The 26,246-nt window shown below is 40.0% G+C and overlaps 2 protein-coding genes across 4 annotated transcripts in view; both read left to right on the top strand.

Annotated features, from left to right (window-relative positions):
* Nucleotides 1-8,873, top strand: part of ATF2 (activating transcription factor 2) — a 98,111-nt gene extending 89,238 nt beyond the window's left edge. Inside the window, exons 14-16 of one of the 3 annotated variants that reach the window (XM_044978397.1) lie at nucleotides 2,591-2,685; nucleotides 5,441-5,525; nucleotides 6,582-8,873. In XM_044978397.1, coding sequence (XP_044834332.1) covers nucleotides 2,591-2,685; nucleotides 5,441-5,503 — 158 coding nt within the window. In that variant the 3' untranslated portion in view covers nucleotides 5,504-5,525; nucleotides 6,582-8,873. The other 2 variants (XM_044978396.1, XM_044978398.1) reach the window with 2 other exon arrangements.
* A 2,870-nt stretch (nucleotides 8,874-11,743) lies between these two features.
* CHN1 (chimerin 1) overlaps nucleotides 11,744-26,246 on the top strand; it is a 169,889-nt gene continuing 155,386 nt past the window's right edge. The window contains exon 1 of the mRNA XM_044978395.1: nucleotides 11,744-12,216. The gene's annotated coding sequence lies outside the window, so the exon portion shown is untranslated. The remainder of the gene's footprint in view (nucleotides 12,217-26,246) is intronic.

The following is a 26,246-nucleotide window of genomic DNA, read 5'->3' as shown; positions in this document are numbered from 1 at the left end:
AAACCCACAAAACCCCTCAAAAACTAACAATGTTAGGAACTATTAGGAAAGTGATGATAAAACAGAAAATATTATAATGCCACTTTAAAAATCCATGGTATGCCCACACCTTGAATTACTGCATGCAGTTCCATTCGGCCCATCTCAAAAAAGATGTATTAGAATTGGAAAAGATGCAGAGAAGGACAACAAAAATTGTTAGGGGTATGGTACAGCTTCCATTCAAGAAAAAATTAAGACGATTAGGGCTGTTCGTCCTAGAAAAGAGACGACTACTGGGGGATATGACCGAGGTGTAAAAAATCATGAGTGATATGGAGAAAGTGAATAGGGAAGTATTATTTAGCTGTGCACATAACACAAGAACTATGGGTCATATAGGCAACAGGTTTAAAACAAACAAAAGGAAGTACTTCTGCACACAATGTACAGTCAATCTCTGAAACTCTTTTTGCCAGGGGATGTTGTAAAGGCCAAAAGTATAACAAGGTTAAAAAAATTAACTAAATTCATTGAAGATTAGTCCATCAATGGCTATAAGCCAGGCCCATTATCTGAGTGTCCCTAACCCTCCATCTCCCAGAAGCTGGGACTGGACGACAGAGATGGGTCACTCAAAATTGCCCTGTTCTGTTCATTCCCTCTGAAGCATTTGGCACTGACTGATGTCAGAGACAAGATACTGGGCTAGCTAGACCATTGGTGAGCCCCAGTATGGCCATTCTTATGCTGTTATACTAATTAACATTTCTTTGGAATACATTTGCAAGGCTGCTTACTTGCATGTTTGTCTGACTTTGCTTCTATTGAAGCAATACTGTGTAAACAGTTACTTTCTGTTTCTGAAAGTAATCCCTTCTTAGTATGGATAAAGGACTGCAATAAAGATCTCATTATGTTGTGGAATTGACTTGCTCATCAGTGAATTTTCATTCTTGCAACTGGTATTCCTGCACTGAAAAAACCTCAGCCCACAATAATCTACCTTCAAGGTATTTTTGTTGTCCGTGCTCAGTGTTTGTTCTTCGTTATTATCATAAACTTTGGTGTATCCTTCCTTGGACGCTTTGTTTGTGTCTTTGTCATCCTTTTTAGTTTTGAATTCAGTTTTTCTATGCATACCCTATTCAGTAAAAATCTTTATTTTGATTGCACCATTTTAGAACGGAGCTCTTTTACTCAAGTTCTAGCCAGGTATCTGTCTCCATTTCAGTTAAGTGTAAAAAGTAAATGCTTTGGGAGTTGTCACAGGAGACTCAAGCAACATTCTAGGAAGGTTGGGATGGTACCAAAAAATCTTGCAGTTAAATTTATCATTCACACCTTCCATTTTTATATGAGCAAAAACCGGTTGTGAACTGAGATTATTTTATCTGAACGATACCACTTACAGGTAAAAATTTGACTGCCACAATTTATTATCACTTGATAATGTCTGTTCAACAATCTGACTAATCAAAAATAGAGAAGATTTAATTAAAACCCTAATTAATTTACCAGTTATCACCTGTAAAAATAAAATAAAAGTTTCATGTCTAAACAATGTTCTTATCTAAATATATGTTTATCAGATAATCTATTAAGTGGATTTCACTTCTCATATTGGCTTCGTTATCTCCTAAAATGCCTATATATATGTGTGTGTGTGTGTATGTACATGTATGTATGAACTTTCTCTGCTTTAAATGAAAGGTCTATGTTGTAAAATATAACTGATGCATTTATTGAAAGAATAATTCCTGTTAAATCGTGCCTCTGTACTTAAAAAAAAAAAACCACTAAATTTGCACAGCAAGAAAAGTTTTGTTTTTTAAATACTTGGGTTTTGTGATCATAAAAAATTATGGGTAATTCATTTGAGTACTTCATTGATTTGGAGCAAGTCAAACAGAAGTAGTTTTTAGATGTCTTCTGATTTTTAAAGACTTTTATGTCATGCATTAATTAACTCTTATTGGCAGATATTTAAGTGCTAAGCAAAACGAATTGAATTTCACCCTGTTGAAAGAATGAAGATTTTGCATATTGAAAACTTTATTGTCCAACTGAGCAATAGTAATTTACTGTATTAGAGAGTGATTTTCATAAACATTATTAATTATCAAACTGAGAATGATTCTCTTGCTGAATTACTAGTCAAATGCAGTATCTTGTGGTTTTTAAAAAATCTGAATCTAATTAATTCACATAACTATAGAACAGCTGGTGGCATTTAGACTATAAACTATAGACTATTGTTCTCATGTGGGTGCATCATTAGACTCAGGTGTTGTAGTCATCAGTCGCTGCATTAGTTGGAAAATCAACCAAAATTAACTGTGGTTTTAAATAGATGGGAATAATAATTTGAAAATGTACCTGTGTCCATAAATATTTTAACATTTTATCCTGGTTTTTGTTTATAGAAAAATACAAACAAGTTACCTATTCATCTTTATATATAAAGCAATTATACTAAAAATAAATGTTTGACAAATATATTTTTATATGTGCTATTAATTGTGATTATTTACAGGACTCTTATTGTTATCTGAAAAAAATGTTATGCATATTTTAGAAAAAAAACAGCAAGTGAATTTTTTTTCTTTAGCTGCAGATAAAGATGACAGTTCTGAAGACATTTCTGTGCCAAATAGTCCACATACAGAAGCTATTCAGCATAGTTCTGTCAGCACTTCCAATGGAGTAAGTTCAACTTCCAAGGCAGAAGCCGTAGCCACGTCAGTTCTCACCCAGATGGCGGACCAGAGTACAGAGCCAGTGCTTTCACAGATTGTTATGGCTCCACCTTCCCAGTCACAGCCTTCAGGAAGTTGATTAAAAACTTGCATTGCAACAGTTTCTTAGATATACATTTGTGACTTTAAAGGGAAATCAAGACCAGTCTTCATCTAAAAAGATATGTAGCTTAAGATTATTCATTTTTAAAATTCAAATTTAAATTTGGCTTTAAAGATTGGCAGATGGGCATATGAAGAGGAGACTGAACAGCAGTTTCTAGTCTCCTTGCAGAAGATGGATTTAAAAAAAAAAAAGTTGATTTACTAGTTATTTTCTGTGCTCAATGTGTAAAGTGTGTAAAGTACAATGTGGTTTATTTCACTTTTAATTTGGTATTATTTCAACCAACATTGGGGTGAATTATTAAAGTGCATCCCCAAGACTGTGATAGTAATATTATGTGACATTTTATACCAAAGTTCTGCATAGTCCCTATTGACTTTGTAATGTTAGCAAGGTCATAAAGCACTAGGCAAGAGAAAAAGACAGTAACAGTACATTTGCTTTTAGTCTTTTTGCCTTTTTATTGTTTTGCACATTATGAGAGAGAGAACATTGGGAGAAAATGTTTGCTTTATATCATGTGTAGCATTTTGTTTGGCTTATTAACTGTTTTGTTTGGTTGGTTGGTTTTTTTAAATTGTTTAACAGGGCCAGTATGGTATAGGGAAATACAGTACTTTTATGCACATACCTAAACTAGATGAGGGTCATTACTAACCAGATTTTCTTTAAAAACTGATGCCAATTTTTTCAACACTTTAATTTTAAAAGGGGAGCTTCATTTCTGCTGTCAAAACAATGGTCTGCAAATACCCTTTGTGGCTAGGCTAGTAGAAAACAGTAAAAAGATATCGTACAATACAGGGTTATCAAATAAGGAATAATTTTCATAGCTAGCTTGATACTTTGTGGATTTTTGAATCACAGACTAAGGAGTTTATTCATACACAAGTATGGATGCCAGAAAAGCCTAAAAATCCTTTGTTAAACAACACTTTTTTCCTTCTTCTTTGTCATTGTCTTGTATTTGAAAGCTAACTTGTACTTAATTCTTGTGTAAGCACTGTCATCTTTTAGTAGCAAAATTTTGATACCTTGTGGAAAAATCAGTATCTACCATATCTTGGAAACAATGTAATTATAATGTGGTGTGTATGTGCGCGTATGTGTGTGAGAATGGTTCCGTAGTTTATGCCAGCAATCTTTGCTTGAATGTTTAAAGATGCCTTCAATGTGATGCTGGCTGATAGATTGCAGTTTAAAAATGTTATTTACTGTGTGAACTTGGCTAACTAACATTCCATGGTGTACGTTTGTTTCTGATGAGATGATTGTAGGTACACTTTTTCTCATTATCCAATCATCTGTAGGATATTGAGTTTTTTAAATGTGCCATTACCTATTTGGATTCTGTACTCATGTTCAAAATACAGTACAATATTTTACAATAGATTACGTTGGGGAAGAAATTAGATGTGTGCTTTCAGGTCAGAAAACTTTGTACAATAGGTAAAGAGTAGCAAATTTTGGCAGTCAGACAGGATTCCATTATGTATATAACAAAGATTTAATGCATTTATAATGGGTTGTGTAGTTCATTTTTCTCTTCCTTCTCCATGCTACACTTTTAAATCTCAGTGCTATTAAATTCCTTATGAGATACATTTCATAGATTTAAAAATTAAATTGGTAATACAGAGGAAGAACATACTTTGTATAATATACAACCATACTGTAATCAAAACTGGACAAAGACATATCTGAATTGTGTGTATGTCATTTCAGTGCTGTAAGTGTGAAAATAATAGGAATTCTAAATATTTTGTATTTTAAAAACAAGGAAGTAATTTTTGAGTTGATAAACCCATATGTTTAAATACTTTTACCAGTTTCATGGGGGAAAAAGTTAGTTACTGAAAAATTCCACAATGATAAAATATGCCATAAGTCTTGTGAGAAAGGAATTTATCTCAAAGGCACAAAATGTGAATTATGCAGGAAAGCTATACAGTTACTACTTTTCATTGTAATTTTGGTGAACTAGGTAAAACCTCATTGGTTACATTTTCATTCTCTCTCCTAAACACTAGGCATTTTTTATCTTATTTATGCAAGTGAATTTTTTTAATAAAACTGTTGTGCCTGTAAAATAAGTCTACATAAGTGTGAGGAGACATGTAAGCATTTAACGAATGGGGTTGGGAAAAGAACCATAATAAACATGTCTGTGTTCATCAAATAGAGAAAACAGTTATTAGTTGTACAACCATGAATTCCATTTTGAGACATATGTCACACTGCTTCTGTACTTATCATTTGGAGTCTTTACATTTGAACATGTTTCACAAACTGTACTGTTTTCTTTTATGTGCAGTTTGCATGAGTAAATCATCAGAGAATAATCTTTAAATTATGTTCCTATTTTAATGAAATTACAACTGTTCTAAAAAGGTAGTGGTGTACTTAGACTTCTTTCTCTATGGGTTTTTTCTCCAGTGGTTGTTAGCATTTATGTGGAACTCATCACCAGAATGTCAGTGTAACATTAGATAAATGTAGAAGAACATCTGTATCTTCTAGAGGAGGAGTCAAATTTCATTCCTCTACCCTTGGATTTAAACCACTTTGTTTAGAGGAATTATTCTTGCATCATTAGTTCCAGGAACAGAAGATGGGCATCAGAAAGGAGTCCAAGATGGCCCGTAGGTCACTGATGTGATTCAACCTGATTTCTGTTGGCAGTGAGTTCTATAGCAGAGTTTAATGGGTTTTGTTTGTGTGTGTGTATGTCTCAGCTAATAATCTGTAAAGTTACAAAAGTAAAGTAAATCCACAGTTAACTCTTATAATCCCTTATTAAACACAGTAGCTATGTAGAAAATAGAGGTGGGCAAATACTACAAAAATTATGAGCATTCAGTCAAATTTAAAAATAAAATGTTCCCCTTTTGTTTGCTTTTTCAGAACATTTGGGTTGGTTAACTTTTATTCTCATAAATGTTTGTGGAAACATATTACAAGTTTATATGCTCACACTGAAAGTGGCGCATTCTGTACGGGTCACCCCTTAAAGTATAGAGAAATGATTCCCAAAATCTCTCCACAGAGCTCTGATACAGAGGCAGTAAAACAAGACAGGCAGGAACCTGACTGCATGCATCCTTTGCAGCTAGATTTGCACACACAATTATTTTATTTAAATGTGATGAGAAAATTTAATTTAAATTCGTCACATAGTCAATCATTCTTACAGAAGTTTAATATAGGAAAATTGCTTCAAACGAGGCCTACATGATAAAGAAAAAGAAATGTAACATTTTTCTATTCTTTTCTCCTGGAGACATTCAGATACCCTTTTGCTTCATCAAACTCCCTTCCTGATTATAGGAATTAAGTTCACCACTTCAGGAAAAAGAAACAATACAATCACTTTAATGTGACAAATCACTAGTCACCACCATTGTTCAGATATTGAGTGTAAAGTAAATACAGACCTAAGGGTCAGACCTAAGTAAATAATTGATTTTTTTGGTTCTGGGGCGAATTGGGGGGGAGGGAAAAAAACAGTTTGGTTTGAACTGAAACTGGATTTGTTTGTGTTTTTTCTTGCAGGAACAAAAAAAAAGAAAACATTACATTCAACCCAAAATTGTTTCGTAATTAGCTAAATTTCTTCACAAAATGGATTTTAAAATGTTCCATTTCAAAATGGTTCAAACACAGTTCTTTAACATTTAGTGTCAAAATGTCTGAAAGAGTTTAGACATTTTGAAAATTATTTTCCGTTTCTTTTTCAGCTGTTGATTTTCAGTAAGTCTTGGTACACCAAGGAAGCTCTAGAAGACAGGAAGAAAGTTAATGTGCCAATATTTAAAAAGGGTGAACAGGATGAACCCAGGGAATTATAGGCCTGTCAGCCTGACATCAATCCCATGCAAGATGATGGAGCGGCTGATACAAGACTTGATTGATAAAGAATTAAAAAAGGGTAATATAATTAATGCCAATAAAAATGGATTTATGTCAAACTAACTTGATATTTTTTTTAATGAGATTACAAGTTTGGCTGATAAGGGAATAGTGTTGATGTAATATACTTAGACTTCTATAAGGCATTGATGAGAACAATATAAAATTAACATGGCACATGTTAAATAGATTAGAAGTTGGCTGATAGGTTTTGAAATGTAATTGTAAATGGAGAATTATCAAATGGTTGTTTCCAGTGAGGTCCCACAGGGATCAGGTTGTGGTTCTGTGCTATTTAACATTATCAGTGGTCTGGAAAAAAACATAAAGTCTTCATTGATAAAGTTTGCATTTAGGAGTGGTAAATAATGAAGAGGACAGGTCACTGATACACAGAGAGATCTGGATCGCTGGATATATGGCTAACTATAAATTATACTTCTAGGAACAAAGAACATAGGCCATACTTACAGGATAGGAGACTATCTGGAGAAGCAGTGATTCTGAAAAAGATTTGGGGGTCGTAATGAGCTGAACATTCCCTTCCAGTGCAATGCTGTGGCCAAAAGGGCTTAATGCAGTCCCTGGATGCATAAATGTTAATCTCAAGGAGTGGAGAGGTAATTTTACCTCTGTATTTTGCACTGGTGCAACTGCTGCTGAAACACTGTGTCCAGTTTTGTGTCCAGAATTCAAGAAGGGTGTTAATCAATTAGAGAGGGTTCAGAGAAGAGCCACAAGAATGATTAAAGGATTAGAAAACCTGCCTTATAGTGATTGAATAGATTGAACTCTCTGATTCTGTTTAACAGAGAGAAGATGAAGTACTGTCTATAAGTACTTACATGGGGAACCAATATTTAATAATGGTCTCTTAAATCTAGCAGAGAAAGGTGTAACACAATCCAATGGCTGGAAGTTGAAGCTAGAAAAATTCAGACTGGAAATAAGGTGTAAATTTTTAACTGAGAATAATTAACCATTGGAACAGTTTACCAAGGTTCATGGTGAATTCACTATCACTAGCATTTTTGAATAAAGATGGGATATTTTCTAAAAGATACTGTTGGAATTACATTGGGGGAATCCTTTGGGCTGTGTTACACAGGAGACTAGATGATCACAGTGGTCCCTTCTAGCCTTGGAGTCTATAAATCTGTTAAGCTATTTGCTGAATTTGATCTGAGTTTGTGAATAGTTTCCCTCCAATTTATTGGCAAATTTACTATTTACCCCCCAAAAATTGCCAGTCAGAGTCTGTCTTTACTGAAATAACTGTCTCTGGTTAGTTGTTGTTGCAATGTAGAATCCTAATGGATGTGAGAGATAGATAGCTTTTACCTTGATGTAGTGAGTTGATGTAAACAAGTGAGCGGTATAGTGTTGATTTCAACTACCAGTATCTTGTATCCACTATGATTTTACATCTCTGTGTAAAAAAAACAAACCTCTTTTGCAGTGAAGACCTGGCCTACTGTTCAGAGCAAAACTGTTTCTAGTCAATCTGTAGGGTAATACAAGAGAGTCGATAAGTGTCAATTTTTTTTAAGAAAATGATCTGGCTACAAACTTGTCATAACCATGTGTGGAGTAAATGATTAGTTAAGATCTAGTGAATACTTGTTGGCCCACTGCAGAATATCTCAGACAAATTGTACTCTGATTTCTAAGCTTTTTGTCATCTTGCCTCTTAATGCCCATTGCCCCCTTGTTGTTTTCTCTCTTGTTGCTGCCCTTTGAAGCTAATAGCTTGGTAATAGGACTGTCACATAGTAAATAGGTTTTGTTTCCTTTCCTGATCCCACTTCTCGGTTTATTTGCACATAGCAGTCACTTTTAAACTAAAAACCAAGCCTTTCTACTAAGCTATTTTCATGGTATCACACATTTACTGCCTACAGAAAAATGATTTAAAATGGCATTTTACATATCCAGGTTAGATCCAAACTCTAGAATTAATTTGCTATAGACAGACAAAAGTACACTGACAACAGAACTTGCTACAGCAGGGGTTGGCAACCTTTCAGAAGTGGTGTGCTGAGTCTTCATTTATTCACTCTAATTTAAGGTTTCGCGTGCCAGTAATACATTTCAGTGTTTTTAGAGGGTCTCTTTCTATAGGTCTATAATATATAACTAAACTATTGTTGTATGTAAAGTAAATAAGGTTTTTAAAATGTTTAAGAAACTTCATTTAAAATGCAGAGCTCCCCCCCCCCCCCGACCGGTGGTCAGGACCTGGGCAGTGTGAGTGCCACTGAAAATCAGCTTGTTTGCCGCCTTCAGCATGCATGCTATAGGTTGCCTACCCCTGTGCTATAGGGTGACAAGGAGAAAATATACTTGGTTTAATAACAGTGAGTCCTCATATATACACATACACACCAATAAAATGTGATGTTAAATTAGGCTGAACAAGATTTTAGATGAGATAACTCTGATATATTGTACATACCCTATAGGAAATGAACCTATTTTGGGAAACTAGAGTTTGTCAGTAAATAGCATATTACAACAGATATAGCTATCTGCCTGTCTCTCTAATAAAATGATTAGCAGTAAAGAGATTTGTTTTGTAGTATTGTAAGTGTTACATGTCTATATTATCTGTAAAAATTCTCACTGTGTTGCACTATTGCCTGTGTCAGCAATTGTGAATACACTAGTATATACTGGCAGTTAGCATTTTAACCATTGTTTCATGTAACTGCACAGAACAGACCTAGATAGCACTTCTGATGGTCACAGGAATTTTATCTTCACTAGTATGATGGGAAATGTTTAAGAAAAATGCAATACAAAACAAAAGGGTTCCGTTGTCTTCCTTGACTTTTTGGGTCCTGGCAACTGCTGCACTTGAGGGCAGGAATGCAGGAAGCATCTCACTTCAGAGGCATTGTCCCATTTATTGATGTTTTTAATTAAAATGGTGACTCTGCACTTAGATCTGTACAAGACAAAGAAAAAACAGTCTGTCAGGAAGAGTTTGGACACCACAGATAATAGCCATGCAGAAACAATATGTTGGCCTTGCTTCCCTGCCACCCCCCATCTCTCCCAAACTAATTTTTTTCCTTTAAGTTCGACCTGTAGATGTATTTCTTTTATATACACCTCTATCCCAATACAACGCTGTCCTCGGGAGCCAAAAAAATCTTACTGCGTGTAGACGTGCAGACTCACTGCCGTGGCGCCTCCTGCTAGTGACTTCCGGGAATTAGCTCATTCCAGCTCTGGAGCGCCCTCTGCAGGCCGGTGATCCGCTTGTCCTCTGACCCCTGTGTCCCTCCCGGACCCGGTGCCCTTGTTCCTGGGGTGCTGCTCCCTAGCAGTAATCCCCTCAGTCTTAGGGTCTCCCCTCCCTGGGGAACCCCCACCCACTATCCCCACCTTGCCTCAGTATATGGCTACTGCCAGTCATCGTCTAGCCCCCACGCCCTGGGGCAGACTGCAGTATCAGCCTACTCATCACTGGCAAGGTAGGGTTTGGACCTGCTGCCTTTGCCTACCCCTGGGCTGCCCTCTGCAACCCCAGTACCTGTTGGCCTTATGCTAGGCCACAGTCTGGGGCTTTCCAGGCTGGAGCTCCCCAGTTCCTCTGCCTTTCCCCAGCCCTGCTCCACTCAGGTACTCTGTCTTTAGCTCCCTGCAGCCAGGCCCTTCTCCCTCTACAGGCAGAGAGAGACTGCTTGTCTGCCCCTGGCTTCTCTGCCTTTATAGGCCCAGTTGAGTCTGTTTGGGGCATGGCCCCAGCTGCAGCTACTTCCCCCAATCAGCCCAGCCTAAAAGCTGCTTTCTCCAGCCACGGCCCCCTCCCAGGGCTGTTTTTAACCCCTCTGGACCTGAGGGGTGACCACCCCGCTACACTGCGTTATAGGTGAAATCGCATTATATCAAACTTGTTTTGATCCACCCGAGTGCGCAGCCTCACCCCCCCAGAGTGCTGCTGTACCACGTTATATCCAAATTAGTGTTATATTGGGTTGCGTTATATCGGGGTAGAGGTGTATCTGGATTTTTTTACTTTAACTGTGCTTTATATTTTCCTGGAGTTTTTCCTTCTCTCTTTTTCTCTCCTGCCCCCCCCCTCACATTGCTATGCAAGATGGTCCTTGTAGCTGTACAGTTCCTTGCCCACTAGCTTTTCTTGTTTTGTATTTTGCTATGGGTTCTTTTCTGTATTTTTTTTCCCAAATGCTTTTCCTGGGTTTTAAAATATTACCTTTTCCTTGTTTTCCCCCAGTATGTTTCTTTCTCCATGTGGGTTGCCTCTGTAATTTGTTTATTTTCAGAGGGATACACTGGATTTTTTCATGTTTTTCCTCATCTTTGCTTGCCCCTAGCATACAGGCTGTAATAACCTCCCATCATCCCCAATATTACAGCAATGAGCAGTCAAAGGGAGCTTTTTCTACAGCCTGTATACCTGGAGTCTGATTTGACATGTCAGCTTTTTGAAGCCTATATACACTGCAAGATACTCTGCATCACAATGCAAACCAAAAAATTTATGAAAGTATAAGTTTTATATCTCCCTAGAACAAACTTGTCACATATGGATTACATACTGCATTTTTAGATTTAATTAAAATATGGTCTGGAATGACTTTGCAAATACATCACACTATTACAGAATTTTCAGCGTGGCATGAAATTTAGCAGTGATGCAGAAATCAGGAGCCCTTGCAACTGAATTTAGCTTCTGTACATCACACAGGGCCCTGCCTCCAAGTTATAAAAAATAAAGCATGTCTGTGCCTTTAAGAGAGGCTTTTTAATCTCCCAAGTGTACGGCTGGTATAGGTCGATCACTTAATAGAATTACAGTTTAGAAATTAACTTGATGGTTTTTAATTTCATTTGCTGTAAAACATCTCCCCATCATCTTTTGCCATTTTTGTAATGCCATTCCATATTTTATTTGCTGTACCTGCACATAATTCTTTTCTGTTAACTTTTTTTGGGGAGGGGGGTGGGGTAGGGGAAGGAGAGGTCTATACATTCTTCAGTTAATAAAGCTACATGGTTAATTTTTATCTCAGAATGAAGATTTAATCGGAAAAATGCAGTGAAATGAGTATGCAAGAGCAGTCATTGTTATAGCATGCCTAAACAAAGTGCCGTAATTTAGGCAACATACAGGCTGACTGAAAATGGGGTAATAAATACAAAGGGTACAGAAAAGCATGAAGCAATGAAAGAAAGTAATGATTCCGAGAATGCCTTCACCCATTGCGAACAGGAGGAAAATGGCTGCAGGGGGAGAGGTACAATGGTATTTGTAATCTGTAGGGGGTGGCAAGTGGTGGCCTAAAAAATGTGGGTGACATTCAACCTGACCACTGTTGTCCTTTAGGGTCAATGTTTTACAGCTTTGGGAGTTCTGTCAGTCTCACTCTGGAAGATGAGCTCCAAGAGGGAGAATCCTGTCAGAAAGAGATCTTCAGGAGCGCAGAATTGCAGGTAAATTTTCCCTTATATGCACATAAGTTGTCAGGAAATGGAGCCCTAAATCTTGTCCAGGGCCATCTTGATAAATCAAAGTACAACCAAAACTATTTTAGTTCCGCTTACGATAGCCTGCCCCCAAGCAGAGTGAACACAAGGGTGTGAGAATGTATGATAGGCTTGTTGAACAAATTTGAATGACAGCATTTAAATCTTAAATTTTACAGAATAAACTGGTCTCTCAATAGTCAAAGAAGGAATTCTTCCACCTGTTTCCAGCTAGGAGCCTAATAGACATTTCTGTCTGACTCTTTCTGAATCACTAGTATTAGGTCACTACTGGAGACAAAATACTACCCTAGATAAACTGGTCTGATCAATTGAAAATTGAATTGTTTCAAAAAGCAGCTTATTTTTGGCTTCCATGATATTTAAAATAAAATGGAAAATTACAGCTAAATAATATATAGGAAATTTGAACAGCAGAAAAAGACTTAAGGTAGACATAGTTATTTACTGATACCATATTAGACAGTCAAATGTATCCTAGGGACAATAGTAATGAATTTAAATTTCTTCAATATATAGTATTTATAATCAAAAGTTATAAAATTGTTTTGCTCACACTTTAGGTAAGTATTATAAAATAGCCATGGATACATATTTTGTATTGTGAAAGATATACCTAAAGAATTTTAAATGCATGTTAGGGCAAGTCAACACTACAAAATTAAGTCAACCTAATTTATGCCACATACTGCTCCCTCAATAATTAAATCTCTTTTCTATGTCCACACTACACTCTTTGTGTCCGCGGCGTGCGTCCTCACTACCAACGCTTGCATTGATGGAGAGAACAGTGCACCATGGATGGCTATCCCACAGTGCAACTCATCACCATGCAGGGTGTTTTGGGAAGTGCTTGCAGTGCCTCATAGGGACAAATGAGTTGTGGAGGGGTGACTGGGAGCATGGTTTAAACATCCCATGATTTTATCTGTTTTGTGCCTCTTTTCAAAAGCCCTGCAAACCCATGCATCCGCCATCTCTGTGAGAAGCAGAGCTGTGCAGGATCCATGCGCTATTGTGATGAGCGCTGCAAGTACAATGCACCTGATCCTGCAGTATTTGCAGAACCACCAGAGGAGCCGCAGGGAACATGATGATTCCTTGGAGGCTAGCTTGCTGTTGGGCATAGAAAGAAACAATTCATGGTTGTTGGCTTTCACGGAGAAGCTGCAAATGGTGGAGCACTGGCTCTGGGCCAGAGAAACAAGCACTGACTGGTGGAATCACATTGTTATGCAGCCTTGGGATGGCGAGCAGAACTTTCAGATATGAAAGGCCACATTCCTGGAAGTGTGTGCAGAGCTCACCCCAGCCTTCCGGCGCAGCGACGCCAACATGAGAGCTGCACTGCCAGTGGCGATCACTGTTTGGAAGCTTGCAATGCCAGATTGCTACCATCGATTGGGAATCAATTTAGAGCTGGGAAATTCACTGTGGAGGTTGCTGTGATGCAAGTGTGCAGGGCCATTAATCACGTTCTGCTACGAAGGACTGTGACTCTGGGCAATGTGCAGGACATAGCGGATGGTTTTGCAGCAAGGAGGTTACTAAACTGCAGAGGGGCAATAGAGGGCACGCATATCCCCATTTTGGCACCAGTCCACCTTGCCACAGAGTATATCAAAAGAGAGGGCTGCTTTTCTATGGCATTGCAAGTGCCGGTGGGTCTCTGGGGACATTTTACCGACAAAAAGATGCACACGTCAGGCATGTTTAAGAACACAGGCCTGCTCAGAAAGCCGCAAGCAGGGACTTTCTTCCAGACCAGAGGATCATCATTGGGGATCTTAAAATGCCAGTAGTGATCCGGAGAGACCCAGCCTATCCCTTACCCCGATGGCTCATGAAGCCGTACACCGGGCATCTCAACAGCAGCAAGGAGCATTTCAACTACAGGCTGAGCCGGTGCAGAATGACAGTTGAATGTGCCTTTGGCCATTTGAAAAGCCACTACTGCAGTCTACTCATGAGATTAGACTTCAGTGAAAAAAATATTCCAATGGTTATAGCTGTCTGCTATGTGCTTCATAATATCCATGAAGCAACTGGGAGAAAGTTTCTTCTGGGGTGGAGGGCAGAGGTGGAATAGCTGTCTGCTGATTTTGAGCAGATAGATACCAAGGCTATAAGAAGAGCTCAGTAGAGAGCTAAATGGCTTGGTGGGGGCTTTGAAAGACCATTTTAATAGCCACAATAATGTGTATTGCCGTCCTGTGCTCTGCCTGGCCTTTTTTTGGTTTGGTGTGGGTGTTTTTGAGTGCTGTGTGTAGTAATATAAAATTGCACAAGCACCTATTGCTATAAAACCCATGCAAACAGACACATTTATAACTGAATGAAATGTTACAAATACAAGGAAAAGAACCTTGAAAGGGAAAGAACAGTCATTTCATTTCACCAACACATACACTGATCTGAGAGAGACATGGTTACTGTATGTGCAGAAGTGATTATCTGTACTGTTCTCCAGGTAAAGCGGTCCTGGACACCATGTGGAATGGGAGTGGGGAGTGTAGAGAGGTACAGTTCTCTATGGGCCGCAGAGGGAGTTGAGCATGGGTCTGTTGAACCTGAAGGTCAACAAGAGTCTCCAGCATTTGTTTGTCTCTTGAGAAGCACTAGCATGTTCTGCTGGCTGTTTCGCTCCTTGTCCTGGGCTTTTCTCCTCTCCGATCTATCCGTTCCATCCAAGATGGTGATCCTCCAAGCCCTGTGTTTGGTATCCGAAGAGCCAGAGACTTGCAGGATCTCTTGGAACATGTCATCCTCCATTTTCTTCCTTCTGCTCCTCATTTGGCTGACTGAGCTCTGCTGGTGTGGATGGAGACCCTCAAGGCCACATTTTCAGCTGCAAAAGATGCAATGAACAGAGGTAGTATTGTGAGTGTCTTCACAGGATAAATGGAAACTTGGTATACTGAACTCACTCTCCTTGATCCACACAAGTTGCAAGCACTACATTCTCACTTCTCCTTGGGATTCCTTGAGCGAGCACAGCAGGAGTCTCAGCCATGGTGAGTATGACCTGGGGGGAGGTGGCGAGTTGGGACAATAATGGGGAGGATAGCTCATGGGCATAAGTACATGTGGATAGAGCCATTGAACTGAATACTGGCACTGTTTTCCACAGGCAGTGGTGATTTTAGGTGATATCTCACTTCTGAGGATAACAGGCTGAAAGGGAACAGCTCCTACATTCCTACAGCTGCAGACCAGGTCCATATGCTGCTAGCTTGTGTGCTGCAATAGTGCTCGCTGAAGTAATTGCTCAGTGGTGTGGGAAAGTGTCCTAAGGCAGTCTTCCCCAGAAACCTTCAGGAGAGGATTGCAGACTACCTTCATGAAACTTTTCTTGAGATCTCTATAGAGGATTCACGGGACGTAATGGTGCACATAAACAAACTCTTCCGCAGGGCCCTCTCTGCCTAACTGTACATGGGAATGAGAAGCAGATAGCGACTCTACCTCGTTTGGTTATTTTACTACCTCGTCACGATTAAAAAGACGAAATGATTAAAAATGAGTAAATGAACAGATGTGTCCCTGCAATATCAAAGTAACCTGCACACCTACCAGAGGTTCCTTCCCCTGCATCAGGCTTGCCCATGTTGGAGAGTAGGAACTGGTTCGACTACTCTGGAGTCAAGAACAGATCCTGGCTCGCTTCGCCACTGGATCCCCCAGTTGCCTGTCCGCATACTACTCCTCTTCCTCATTCAACACCACCTCCTCATTATTCACTTTGGGGGCCTGTGACTCCAGCTCCCCCAAAGCATCCATGCAACTGTTAGCGGTGGTCATGGGGTCTCCACCAAGGATGGCATGCAGCTCTTTATAAAAGCAACATGTCTGCGGCTACGTACCAGAGCAACTGTTAGCTTCTGTTGCCTTCTGGTGTGCCTGCCGCAGCTCCTTGACTTTCAAGTGGCACTGCTGCATGTCCCTCTTGTAGCCCTTCTCTTCCATGCCACGAGCGTTCTGCTCATAGATGTCAGCATTTTTACAGTTGGATTGGAGTTATACCTGCCCAGCCTCTTCTCCTCACAGACCCAGGAGATCCACCACCTTCTGTGTACTTCAGGCGGGAGCACGTCTGCATCGTGGCATTGTCAGCTGGGCAGTTGCTAGACATGCTCAAGAGTTGCTAGGTGAGCTCTCCACACTGAGCAAACAGGAAATGAAATTTCAAAAATTCAGAGAGCTTTAAAAGGGGAGGGGCATGTACCTGTGTACCTGGCTGCCTGGCAGTGGAGTTCAAAACAGTGACCAGAGCAGTCATGATGGGGCATTGTGGGACACCTATTGGAGGCCACTAAAGTCGACGTATGTTGCCCTAACTACATTGACTAACGCTACACTTCTTGCAGAGGTAGAGTTAAGTTGGCGTAGCAAGCAAGTTACATTGGCGGGAACAACATTTTAGTGTAGACACTTATGGAGTTAGGTGGACATAAACTGCATTGCATTGACCTAACTGTAGTGTAGACCAGGCTTTAGTCCTTCTACATTTCCTACTCTGTAAAATACCAGTATAAAGTATAAAGCTTATATTTATGAAGTACAAACTTTGTTCTAAATGTTTGATTTCATAAGAAAAGAGACTAATATTTTGATTTTCTTGTAATAGCTTTTGTCTTCTGCATCCAGACAAATAAAGCCTTTCAGGAGAATTGCATTAAAGGACTAATGATTTTTGCAGAAAAAATAGATAATCCGGATAAATTAAGAACAGATGCTGTATATCTGTCATTGTGTGATAGAAACATTTGTTAATTCTGTTGATCATTTTGTTGCTCATGTCATGAATATTAAACTGGCGGATTTACAACTTCTATGACTGTCATGTATGTGTGAGTATATAAAATATTTCCTTATAATATTGCTAACAATGAATCCAAACATTTCCAATCTCTGGCCATTAGACAGGAGGCAGAGACCTTGTTCTTTTATTTCTTCTGTAAAGTGCCTAGCACTTTATGTGGATACAGCATAAACAGTAAGCAAGACGCATCCATGGATCTGCAAAACTGTTACCATTCCCCCAGGCCAATCATCACAGCTGCTAGTTCTATTGCTGTGGTGTCCCCCTGGCTGAATCCATGTAGTTTTGTCCTATCCTGCATACTGCAGCATAGATTACAGTGCACTGAGAGGGAAACATGTTTTATGCAGTGGATGCTTCCCCATTGCTTCCCCCTCCTAGTTGACCAGGCAGCCATTTTTTTGAAGCAAGTTGCTATAAATTGTGACCCCTTCCTTGCTTGTTCCCTGAGCAACAGCAAGATACACTGTTATCTTTACCTGCTGCTGTAATTTGGCTCTGAGTAAAGAACATAAGAACAACCATCCTGGGTCAGACCAGTGGTCCATCTAGCCAAGTATCCTGTCTTCCGACAGTGGCCAGTGTTAGGTGCTTCAAAGAGAATGAACAGAACAGGGCAATCATCATGTCAATTAAGTGAAACTGAAAAGAAAAAAAAATCTTAAACCATAATGTGAGACATAATAAGATTTTTCACTAGTTTTACTAACTGTAACACTTCAGGCAGTCTTCCTGCTGCTATACTATACTGCATTGGGGAAAAGTCAACATGGATTTGGAAAGGGAAATCATGCCTCAATATACTAGAATTCTTGTGGAGGAGGGGGTCAAAAAGCATGTGGACAAGGGGGATCTAGTGGATATAGTGAAGTTAGGTTTTCAGAAAACCTTTGACAAGGTCCCTCACCAAAGGCTCTTAAGCAAAGTAAGCTGTCAGAGGATAAGAGGGAAGGTCCTCTCATGGATTGGTAACTGGTTAAAAGATTGGAAACAAAGTGTAGGAATAAAGGGCCAGTTTTCAGAATGGGGAGAGGTAAATAGTCCCCAGGGATCTGTACTGGGCCCAGTCCTATTCAATATATTCATAAATGATCTGGAAAAAGGGGTAAACAGTGAGGTGGCAAAATTTGCAGATGATACAAAACTACTCAAGGCAGACTGCAAAGAGCTACAAAAGGATCTCGCAAAACTGGGTGACTGGGCAACAAAATGGCAGTTGAAATTCAATGTTGATAAATGCAAAGTGATGCACAGTGGAAAACATAATCCCATATACATATAAAATGATGGGGTCTAAATTAGCTGTTACCACTCAAGAAAGAGATCTTGGAGTCGTTGTGGATAGTTCTCTGAAAACATCCACTCAATGTGCAGAGGCAATCAAAAAAGCTAACAATGTTGGGAATCATTAAGAAAGGGATAGATAATAAGACAGAAAATATCATATTGCCTCTATATAAATCCATGGTACGCCCATATCTTGAGTACTGCGTGCAGATGTGGGAATTGGAAAAAGGCAACAAAAGGGCAACAACAAAAAAATTAGGGGTATGGAATGGCTTCCATATGAGGAGAGATTAATAAAACTGGGACTTTTCAGCTTGGAAAAGAGACGACTAAGCGGGTAAATATGATAGAGGTCTATAAAATCATGACTGGTGTGGAGAAAGTAAATAAGGAAGTGTTATTTACTCCTCATAACACAAGAACTAAATGAAATTAATAGGCAGCAGGTTTAAAACAAACAAAAGGAAGTATTTTTTCCACAGAACGCAGTGTCAATGTGGGGAACTCCTTGCTAGAGGATGTTGTGAAGGCCTAGACCATAACAGGGTTCAAAAAAGAACTAGATAAGTTTATGGAGGATAGGTCCGTTAATGGCTACAAGCCAGGATAGGCAGGGATGGTGTCTCTAGCCTGTTTACCAGAAGCTGGGAATGGGCGACAAAAGGTGGATCACGTGATGATTACCTGTTCTGTTCATTCCCTCTGGCAGTGGTCACTTATTGGAAGACAGGATATTGGGCTAGATGGACCTGTGGTCTGACCCACTATGGACATTTTTATGTTTTTATGCATTGCTTTACGTCTGCATGAGCGTGTCTGTTAAGGGTCACTAGCTAGTTTCTTCATCCTTCTTTTGCAGTATCTGCTCAGTGGTGGTTGGCTAACTGCTCATCCAAAGCCACCCATTTTCATTATTCCCAGTATATCTAGAGCACCCTGTTTGTACTAACAACGTTCAGGATATCAGTGCTCAGCAGTGCTTCTTCCATGCTACGTGACAGCAGTTTGAAAATGGTGCTGGCCTCCTAAAACCAGACAAATTATGGGATACCGGGAAAGGAATCATGGGAGTTTGTCCTCAAGTTCTGGAATTCCAGTAGGTATCTCACAATGTGCTGTAAGAAAAATCCCAGAATGCTGTGTGGCTATTTCAAAAAAGCACACGTGGACACGATGACTTAAGTAGCTTAAACAAAGTGGTGTGGATGCACTGTTTCAGTATAGTTGTACCTGTATAATTATAGAAGAAAAACTCATATTAGCTAAGCTTTCCAATGTAGACAAGCCCATAGTTTGTAGTGTTTTGGGAAACAAGTAGGACAGGCCCTGATCCTCCTTGCAAACATGCTAGTGCACATCTCAGCAATACTGTGGAAGCCCCGTCTCTCCTGCCATGCAATCCTATTTACAAAGGGCAATGGTAGGAAATGTGTTAATGCACATTTGTCTGTGGTAAGTGATTGCTTATTACACACTTTCTTGTTACTGTTTCCTTAGCAGGGCCGGTGCAATCCATTAGGCAACCTAGGTGGTCGCCTAGGGCACTAGCATTTGGGGGGCAGCATTTCCGGTTCTTCAGCGGCGACCGCATCTTCGGCCTCCCCAGTCATTGTCGGCATTTAGGCGGAGGGACCTGAGGCAGGGGGGCACAGGGAGAGCCGCCTGCAGCAAGTAAGGTGGGGAGCGGCATGCAGGGGAACCGCTCCCCGCCCCAGCTCATCTCTGCTCTGCCTCCTCCCCTGAGCACGCCACCCTGCTCTGCTTCTCTCTCTCCCAGGCTTGCAGCGCCAAACAGCTGATCGGCGCCGCAAGCCTGGGAGGCGGGAGAAGTGGAGCGGCGACGACATGCTCAGGGAGGAGGCAGAGCAGAGGTGAGCTGGGGCGGGGAGCTGCTGCACGGCTCCCCGGGCTGGGGGGAGCTGCCGCGGGGCGGGGGGTGGGGGGCTGCCACAGGGCTGGGGGGGGGGCGCAAGGTGGAAGTTTTGCCTAGGGCATGAAACATTCTTTGCACCTGCCCTGTTCCTTGGGTGGTGTATTGATGCTCTGGTGAATTTTGCTGTGGCTGGTTCTTATTTAACAATTTAATTTATCCATGTTGCTATAAAATTGTGTGTAGACACATCCCTGGAGGCTTTTAGTGACTCTTCAGTGACTAAAACTGCCTGCATGTAATTCTCCTTCTCCTTATAGTTCACTCCTCCTTCTCCCAGTTCCCCTCAGAGTTGGGGAAATTCTTGCTTTGATTAATAGTTGATTATATCAAGAGGCACTGAAGCATTGGTTACTGGCCATTTGGGGTTTCCAGGCAAGGGCGAGCTTCCTGCTGGCAAGGTGGTGGAAATGCACATGATTTTGAGGTGTGCAAAGGAGACCTGTAATACTCCCTGCCCCCAACGTGGGGATCTGTTAGAACTTACAGCACCATATAAAGATTTGGGAGTTGCATGCAGTGGTGTGGAGCTAATGGGCGGGGAGGGCAACTCATGGGAGGGACACAAAGGGAGGCGCGGATGCACCGCCCCCAGCCCTTCCACACAGCTGGGTCTCCTGTCTGGGGTGGGGTCTGTACAGCCCCGCTGGAGGACAGGGCTGGGGGCGGTACCAGTACAGCTGCGCCGGAGAAGCTGCCGGTGTGGGGTGCTAACTCCTGGGAGCAGCGGCCCCACATTCTGCTTCTTTCAGTGCTGCGGTTCCTAGGAGAGCCCTGAGAGCTCTGAACCTCAGGATTCTCCTGGGAACTGCAGTGGTGAAAGGAACAGAACATGGGGCTGCCAGGCGGCCCCACACTGGCAGCACTTCCGGTGCGGCTGTACTGTCCTCAGCCCCATCCTCCATCAGGGCTGTACAGACCCCAGAGACGCAGGTGCGTGGAAGGGCTGGGGCGGTAGAGCCGTGCCGGAGGAGCTGCCAGTGTGGGCCCCACGTTCTGCTCCTTTTGCCGCTGAGGTTCCCTGCTGAAAGTGCCCCCCCAAAGGCATCTAGAGAGGGGCATGTGACCCTTCTTGCCCCTTTCAGGCGTCACCTTGTTTTGAGTATATGAGTGGGGCCTTTTCAAGCCAATAAGTGTAACTGAAGGTGCCACCACGAATGACTTCTCGCCGTGGGCACCCTCCAGCTCCACTTCTGTTCAAAATCTGGCTCTGCATGTGAATAATTTTCACGTCACCATTTCACAAATCAGTGAGAGTTAAAATTTAAAATGTTCCAATATAAGGTATAATAAATTACAAGCTGAACATTTAACTCCTTTGCTGCTGGATAGAAATGCTGCTCTTTACACTGAATGTTTAACTGACATCAAGGTAACACCAGAAAATGCTACATATAACATAATCTCTGGAGCAGTGTATGTTTGCCAAACATTCTGGGTATATTCAGTAGCCAGGAAAGGGCTTAGAATTGTCTTTCATTTAAAAATAAGGAGCTTCCCCCCAGCAGTGCATTATTAAGCACTGACAATGTGCTTAGCACTGTACGTGACATAAAATGAAGATGGTCTTTCCCATGAGAGAGCTCACAATCCAAAGAGAAACAGAATGGAATGGAATGGAAGAGCTCATAAATATGATCGTTCAATTGAGCTTTCATTAATGGCCTCTTACCTGCAAAAGAAAATCAAGACTAAATTACTAACTGAATCAGCTAAGTATTTTCATTTCCCATTATTTCCTGCTCCCTATTATTACATGTAAATCCAAACCAAGGATTTCTACCATCGATTTCCATGGAAAAAAATGCCATCTAGTGGTAAATGAAAAATACTTACAACATTTCTCTTTACTAAGTTTCATGAAGTTATATATATTTCAGATATTCTACCACATTTTACAGCAACTCATGTTTTCTTTTATTTTACTGAGAAACTTCCATATCAAAGGCACTATTTAAAGACAAAGCAAACTTATTTAAATGGTTTGTTAATAAGATAATTTACAGACATGAGTTGCAACACAATAGGAAAAATGATCACTTTCTAAAGTCTTGTCTAGACACAAAACCCAGCTTGCATCAATGTAATGACATCTGTTTTTAGACCCACTTAGGTCATGTCTACACTACAAGCATTGGTAGATGCAAGTGGTGTTGGCATATAACTGCCAACGTCTGTATATTGCTCAGGCATGTGCACACTTGGCTACTTACAATGTATATTCCAGTGTGCCTGAGGAGCACAGCTGTCGACTACAGTCCTCATCCTGGAGTTTAAGGAGATATTTTTAGGTATGTGGGGCCCAGGTCATGGAGTGCTTTGAAGATCAGGACATCCAGATCTTGAACTTGACTCCATATTCTATGGGAAAACAGTTTAGTGAGCTGACGACAGGTCTGACATGCTCGTGGTAGTCCATGTTGTTAAGTGCACAGCCCAGTCACAAATAAAACCCCTGTTCTGCAGCTATAATTAATCTAGTAACATACTCCTTAATCATACTATATTACATATCCTCCTATCATTTGTTGTGAGGAGCCCATTTTGATGTTGCTTGCATTGTGTAAAGCCTGGAACTCGTTTCTATGAGAAAGTAACACTAACAAAATGTTGCTGATTCAGGACTCAAACCAATGAAGAGCTGAGCACCCTCAACTCAGATTGATACCAGTGATTATTGAGGGTGATTATTACTTTGAAGGATCAAGCCCATTGTGCTCTGTAGGGCTGCCACCATGTAATGGTGGTGACTGCTTTCCATTCAATACCTTTCTCACTCGATTCTTTGGTCTCCTATGACTATCTAGCTGCATGTTAATGATTATAATGAAAGTGAATGGTTTGAGAATTTTTAAGTCTAGCACCCAGATTCATTCTGTCAGGTGGTTATCCTTTTCCAGCTTCCATCCTTAAACAATAGGAGCAAGAGAAGCGGGGAAAAGAACAATGCTTTTCTTTTGTAACTGGCATGACTGAAGGGACTTTAGAACTTGTTTCAGTAAATTATAGGATTTCAGATTAAACCATGTGTGTCAAGTAACTAGGTCTAACATATTATTTCTGAAATCTTACAGGCCAATTTTATAAACTCTAGGGTAATTGTCTTCGTTCTCATGAGCACTCCTATCAAATGGATGGGGCTTCCTATGTATAAGGATTAGAGTTGGGTGAAAACTAGAAAAAAAAATGGTGAAAATTTGTGAAATTTCCATTTCACAGGGTTCTAGATAAGCCCATTTTTCACATTTCCCCCCTAAAATTTTTATCAATAAGTTTTTGTGCACCAGAAAGCCCACTTTCCAGTAAATGGAAAATTTCTGGTAACCGTTTTGAGAATGTTTGCAATAAAAAATGTTGATTTAAAAAGTCAAAAAATGTGAAACAATTCATTTTGTGGGGGAAGCCATTTTTCAAACATCCCCTTTACTAGTTGCTCTCAGTAGCAAATAAAGTGTTAAATATTAGTCACAAACAAATATGTCAAGATATGTTTTAGACTCAATGTTCCTTTTCTTCAGCTTGTTACCAGTGGAATAAAATTCTCAAGTTTATAAATATTTAGCACCGGGTTTGTTTGTTTTTTTTTATAATAAATGTATAAAAGAGCAAATCATTTTGTAAAACTTTAAAAAGGGGATGGGGGTCCAAATTTGAATCAATTTAAATCAAAATTCCTGTTGTCTTAGATTGGGCCCCAGGTTTAGAGTTCTGTGTTGTAAAGAGCAAATTTACAACCTGGTCCGCTCCCAAAAGGGCCTGATCCTGATTGCTGCTGAGGATCTTAGGTTCCCACTGTGTCCACTGGGAATTTTTAGGAGTTAGCTGGGAGCATACTTCACCGAGCTGTGCTTAAATCATTGTTATTGTTGGTGTACTAAGATGTGTCGGCATGATAAGGTGTTATGTAATTTTAAGATAATGTTATTGTTAAACAGCCATGTTAATTTCAGTTTCATTCAAACCACTGGGTGTAGGGGAAGGAACAATGTTTGTTTTGTTAACTTTGGGTTAGATTCTTTCTGAGCTGCACCTCCCCCAAGAGGACAGGGGTTGAGATAGATTTACATCACCTTCACACCTTTTGCCTGCTCCAGGGGCTGCTATGCCCTTTGGGTAAATTAGAGCAGCCTCTGGGCAAAGCACTGACTTAAGGCTGCTGCTCCTGACATGACTATGGCCACTACCCCTTGCATCCCCAGCAAGTCATTCTGCCAGGGGATGCAGGGGAGATGGGCAGCACCAGGCTGTGAATGTTAGCCCTACACTGAGCAAATTTTTCCAGGGGCTGTTGTGGTTCCTTTGTTTTCTGCAGGCTGCTAGGATAGGAGCCAGAATAATGGTCTGCACCAATAAATCATTTGAGATATTGTTTAAGCATGTCTTATTGATTTGAAAACTCAGGTCAGTCTCAGAATACTTTTTGGCAAAGACATCACCATAATAAGTAATTGTGAAATGACTGATACACTTCCTTAGACTTAAGCTGTAATAGTAATAGCAGTAGAGATAACATCAGACTGAGTGAAAAGAAGTGACCAGATTAATCTCACTGATCCTAACAATTCTAGCATTAATAATACTTCTAACAAAAGTACTTTCTCTGAATAGGAAGCATATTTCTGGTGTAAACAAGACGTTCATTAAATTACAGGAAACACTTTTGTATAGCAGAAAAGTAAAAGTTGGTTATTTAATTCAAGGAAATTGGAGTAAAAGCTGGCTATTTAATTCCAGGAAATGTAAGAAAAACAGTTTAAAGATCCAACACCTTTTAAAAAAAAATGTTGGGGAGAAAATGTATGCAGTCTTTAAGCAGAGTGGAAAAGGCAGTTTTGTGTTCTACATTTTCACAAATCTTTGTTTTCTATCCCTTTTTTCGTCTCTAAAGAAAGTATCATTTCTCACTAGCAGAGCTGGTCAGGGAAGCTATGATGGAACCATATTCCATTGATATAGAAATGCTTTGCAAAATTGGATCAGTTTTGCTAGATTTTCATTTCAGAAGAAAATAGGGAAGAAAAACTTCTGATAATGTCAAAACAACCCATTTCAATAGTTTTGGAATGAAATGTGTTGACTTTTTTGTTTTGAAAGGACTTTTCATTTCAATTTTTAAAATTTTGTATTGTATAATATAATACAAAATAAAAAGTCAAAATTGAAGTGTTTCATTTTTGTCTAAACAAAATGTTTTGATCCGCAACAAATATTTTTTTCAATTTTCCTTCAAAAATTTCAGTTTTTGTTCCTATTCTGAACAAAACCAGATTTTGAAATCTCAAAATCTTTCACAAAATGGAACTTCCATCCTCTGCACAGCTCTACTCATTAGTGTGTTGGAGTGGGGGCACTGGTTTGAAAACTGACTGCAAAGTTGCATGTGTGTGGGATATTTTAAGGAGCAGAAGTTAGCTAAATAATATGAGAGTCTGAACTGTTATGTGCAAGCAAGTGAATTCACTGGGTAAAAAAGTTCAAATTTTGTTGGAGGAAGTGAATGCTGTGGACCTAAGTTTGTAACTGCTTTGCTGAAAGATTGCACTGCTTTTATACACCTATTGGGCATAATCCTGCAACCTTTGGCCATGTGAACAGTCTTTATGCACAAAAGTTGGCTCCATTGATTGCAGTGGGATTAGTTGTAGACACAGATTCAAGTCCCTGCTCCACTTAATTTATAGTGTTTTGGAATGAAAAAACTCTGCTCTGAATCAGGCAGAACAGGGATATGCATCACAGGATAGTGCCCTACCCACCACACTTCGCAATCTTTCTTTCTTTCCTGTTCCACCGCAGAGAGCCCTTGACTCAAAAACAAAACAAAACAAAAAAAATAACCCTTCAGCCGCAGTTCTGTTTTTGTAACAAACCTAAATTTTGAAAGTTGTTTCAAAACAGAATTATTGTTCTCTGGACAGCTGTAGTTGATAAACAGGA

The sequence above is a fragment of the Mauremys mutica genome, chromosome 10 (assembly GCF_020497125.1).
Source record: "Mauremys mutica isolate MM-2020 ecotype Southern chromosome 10, ASM2049712v1, whole genome shotgun sequence".
Classification (NCBI taxonomy): Eukaryota; Metazoa; Chordata; order Testudines; family Geoemydidae; genus Mauremys; species Mauremys mutica.
Note: the sequence above shows the minus strand (reverse complement) of the source record. Positions and strands in the feature narration are given on the sequence as shown.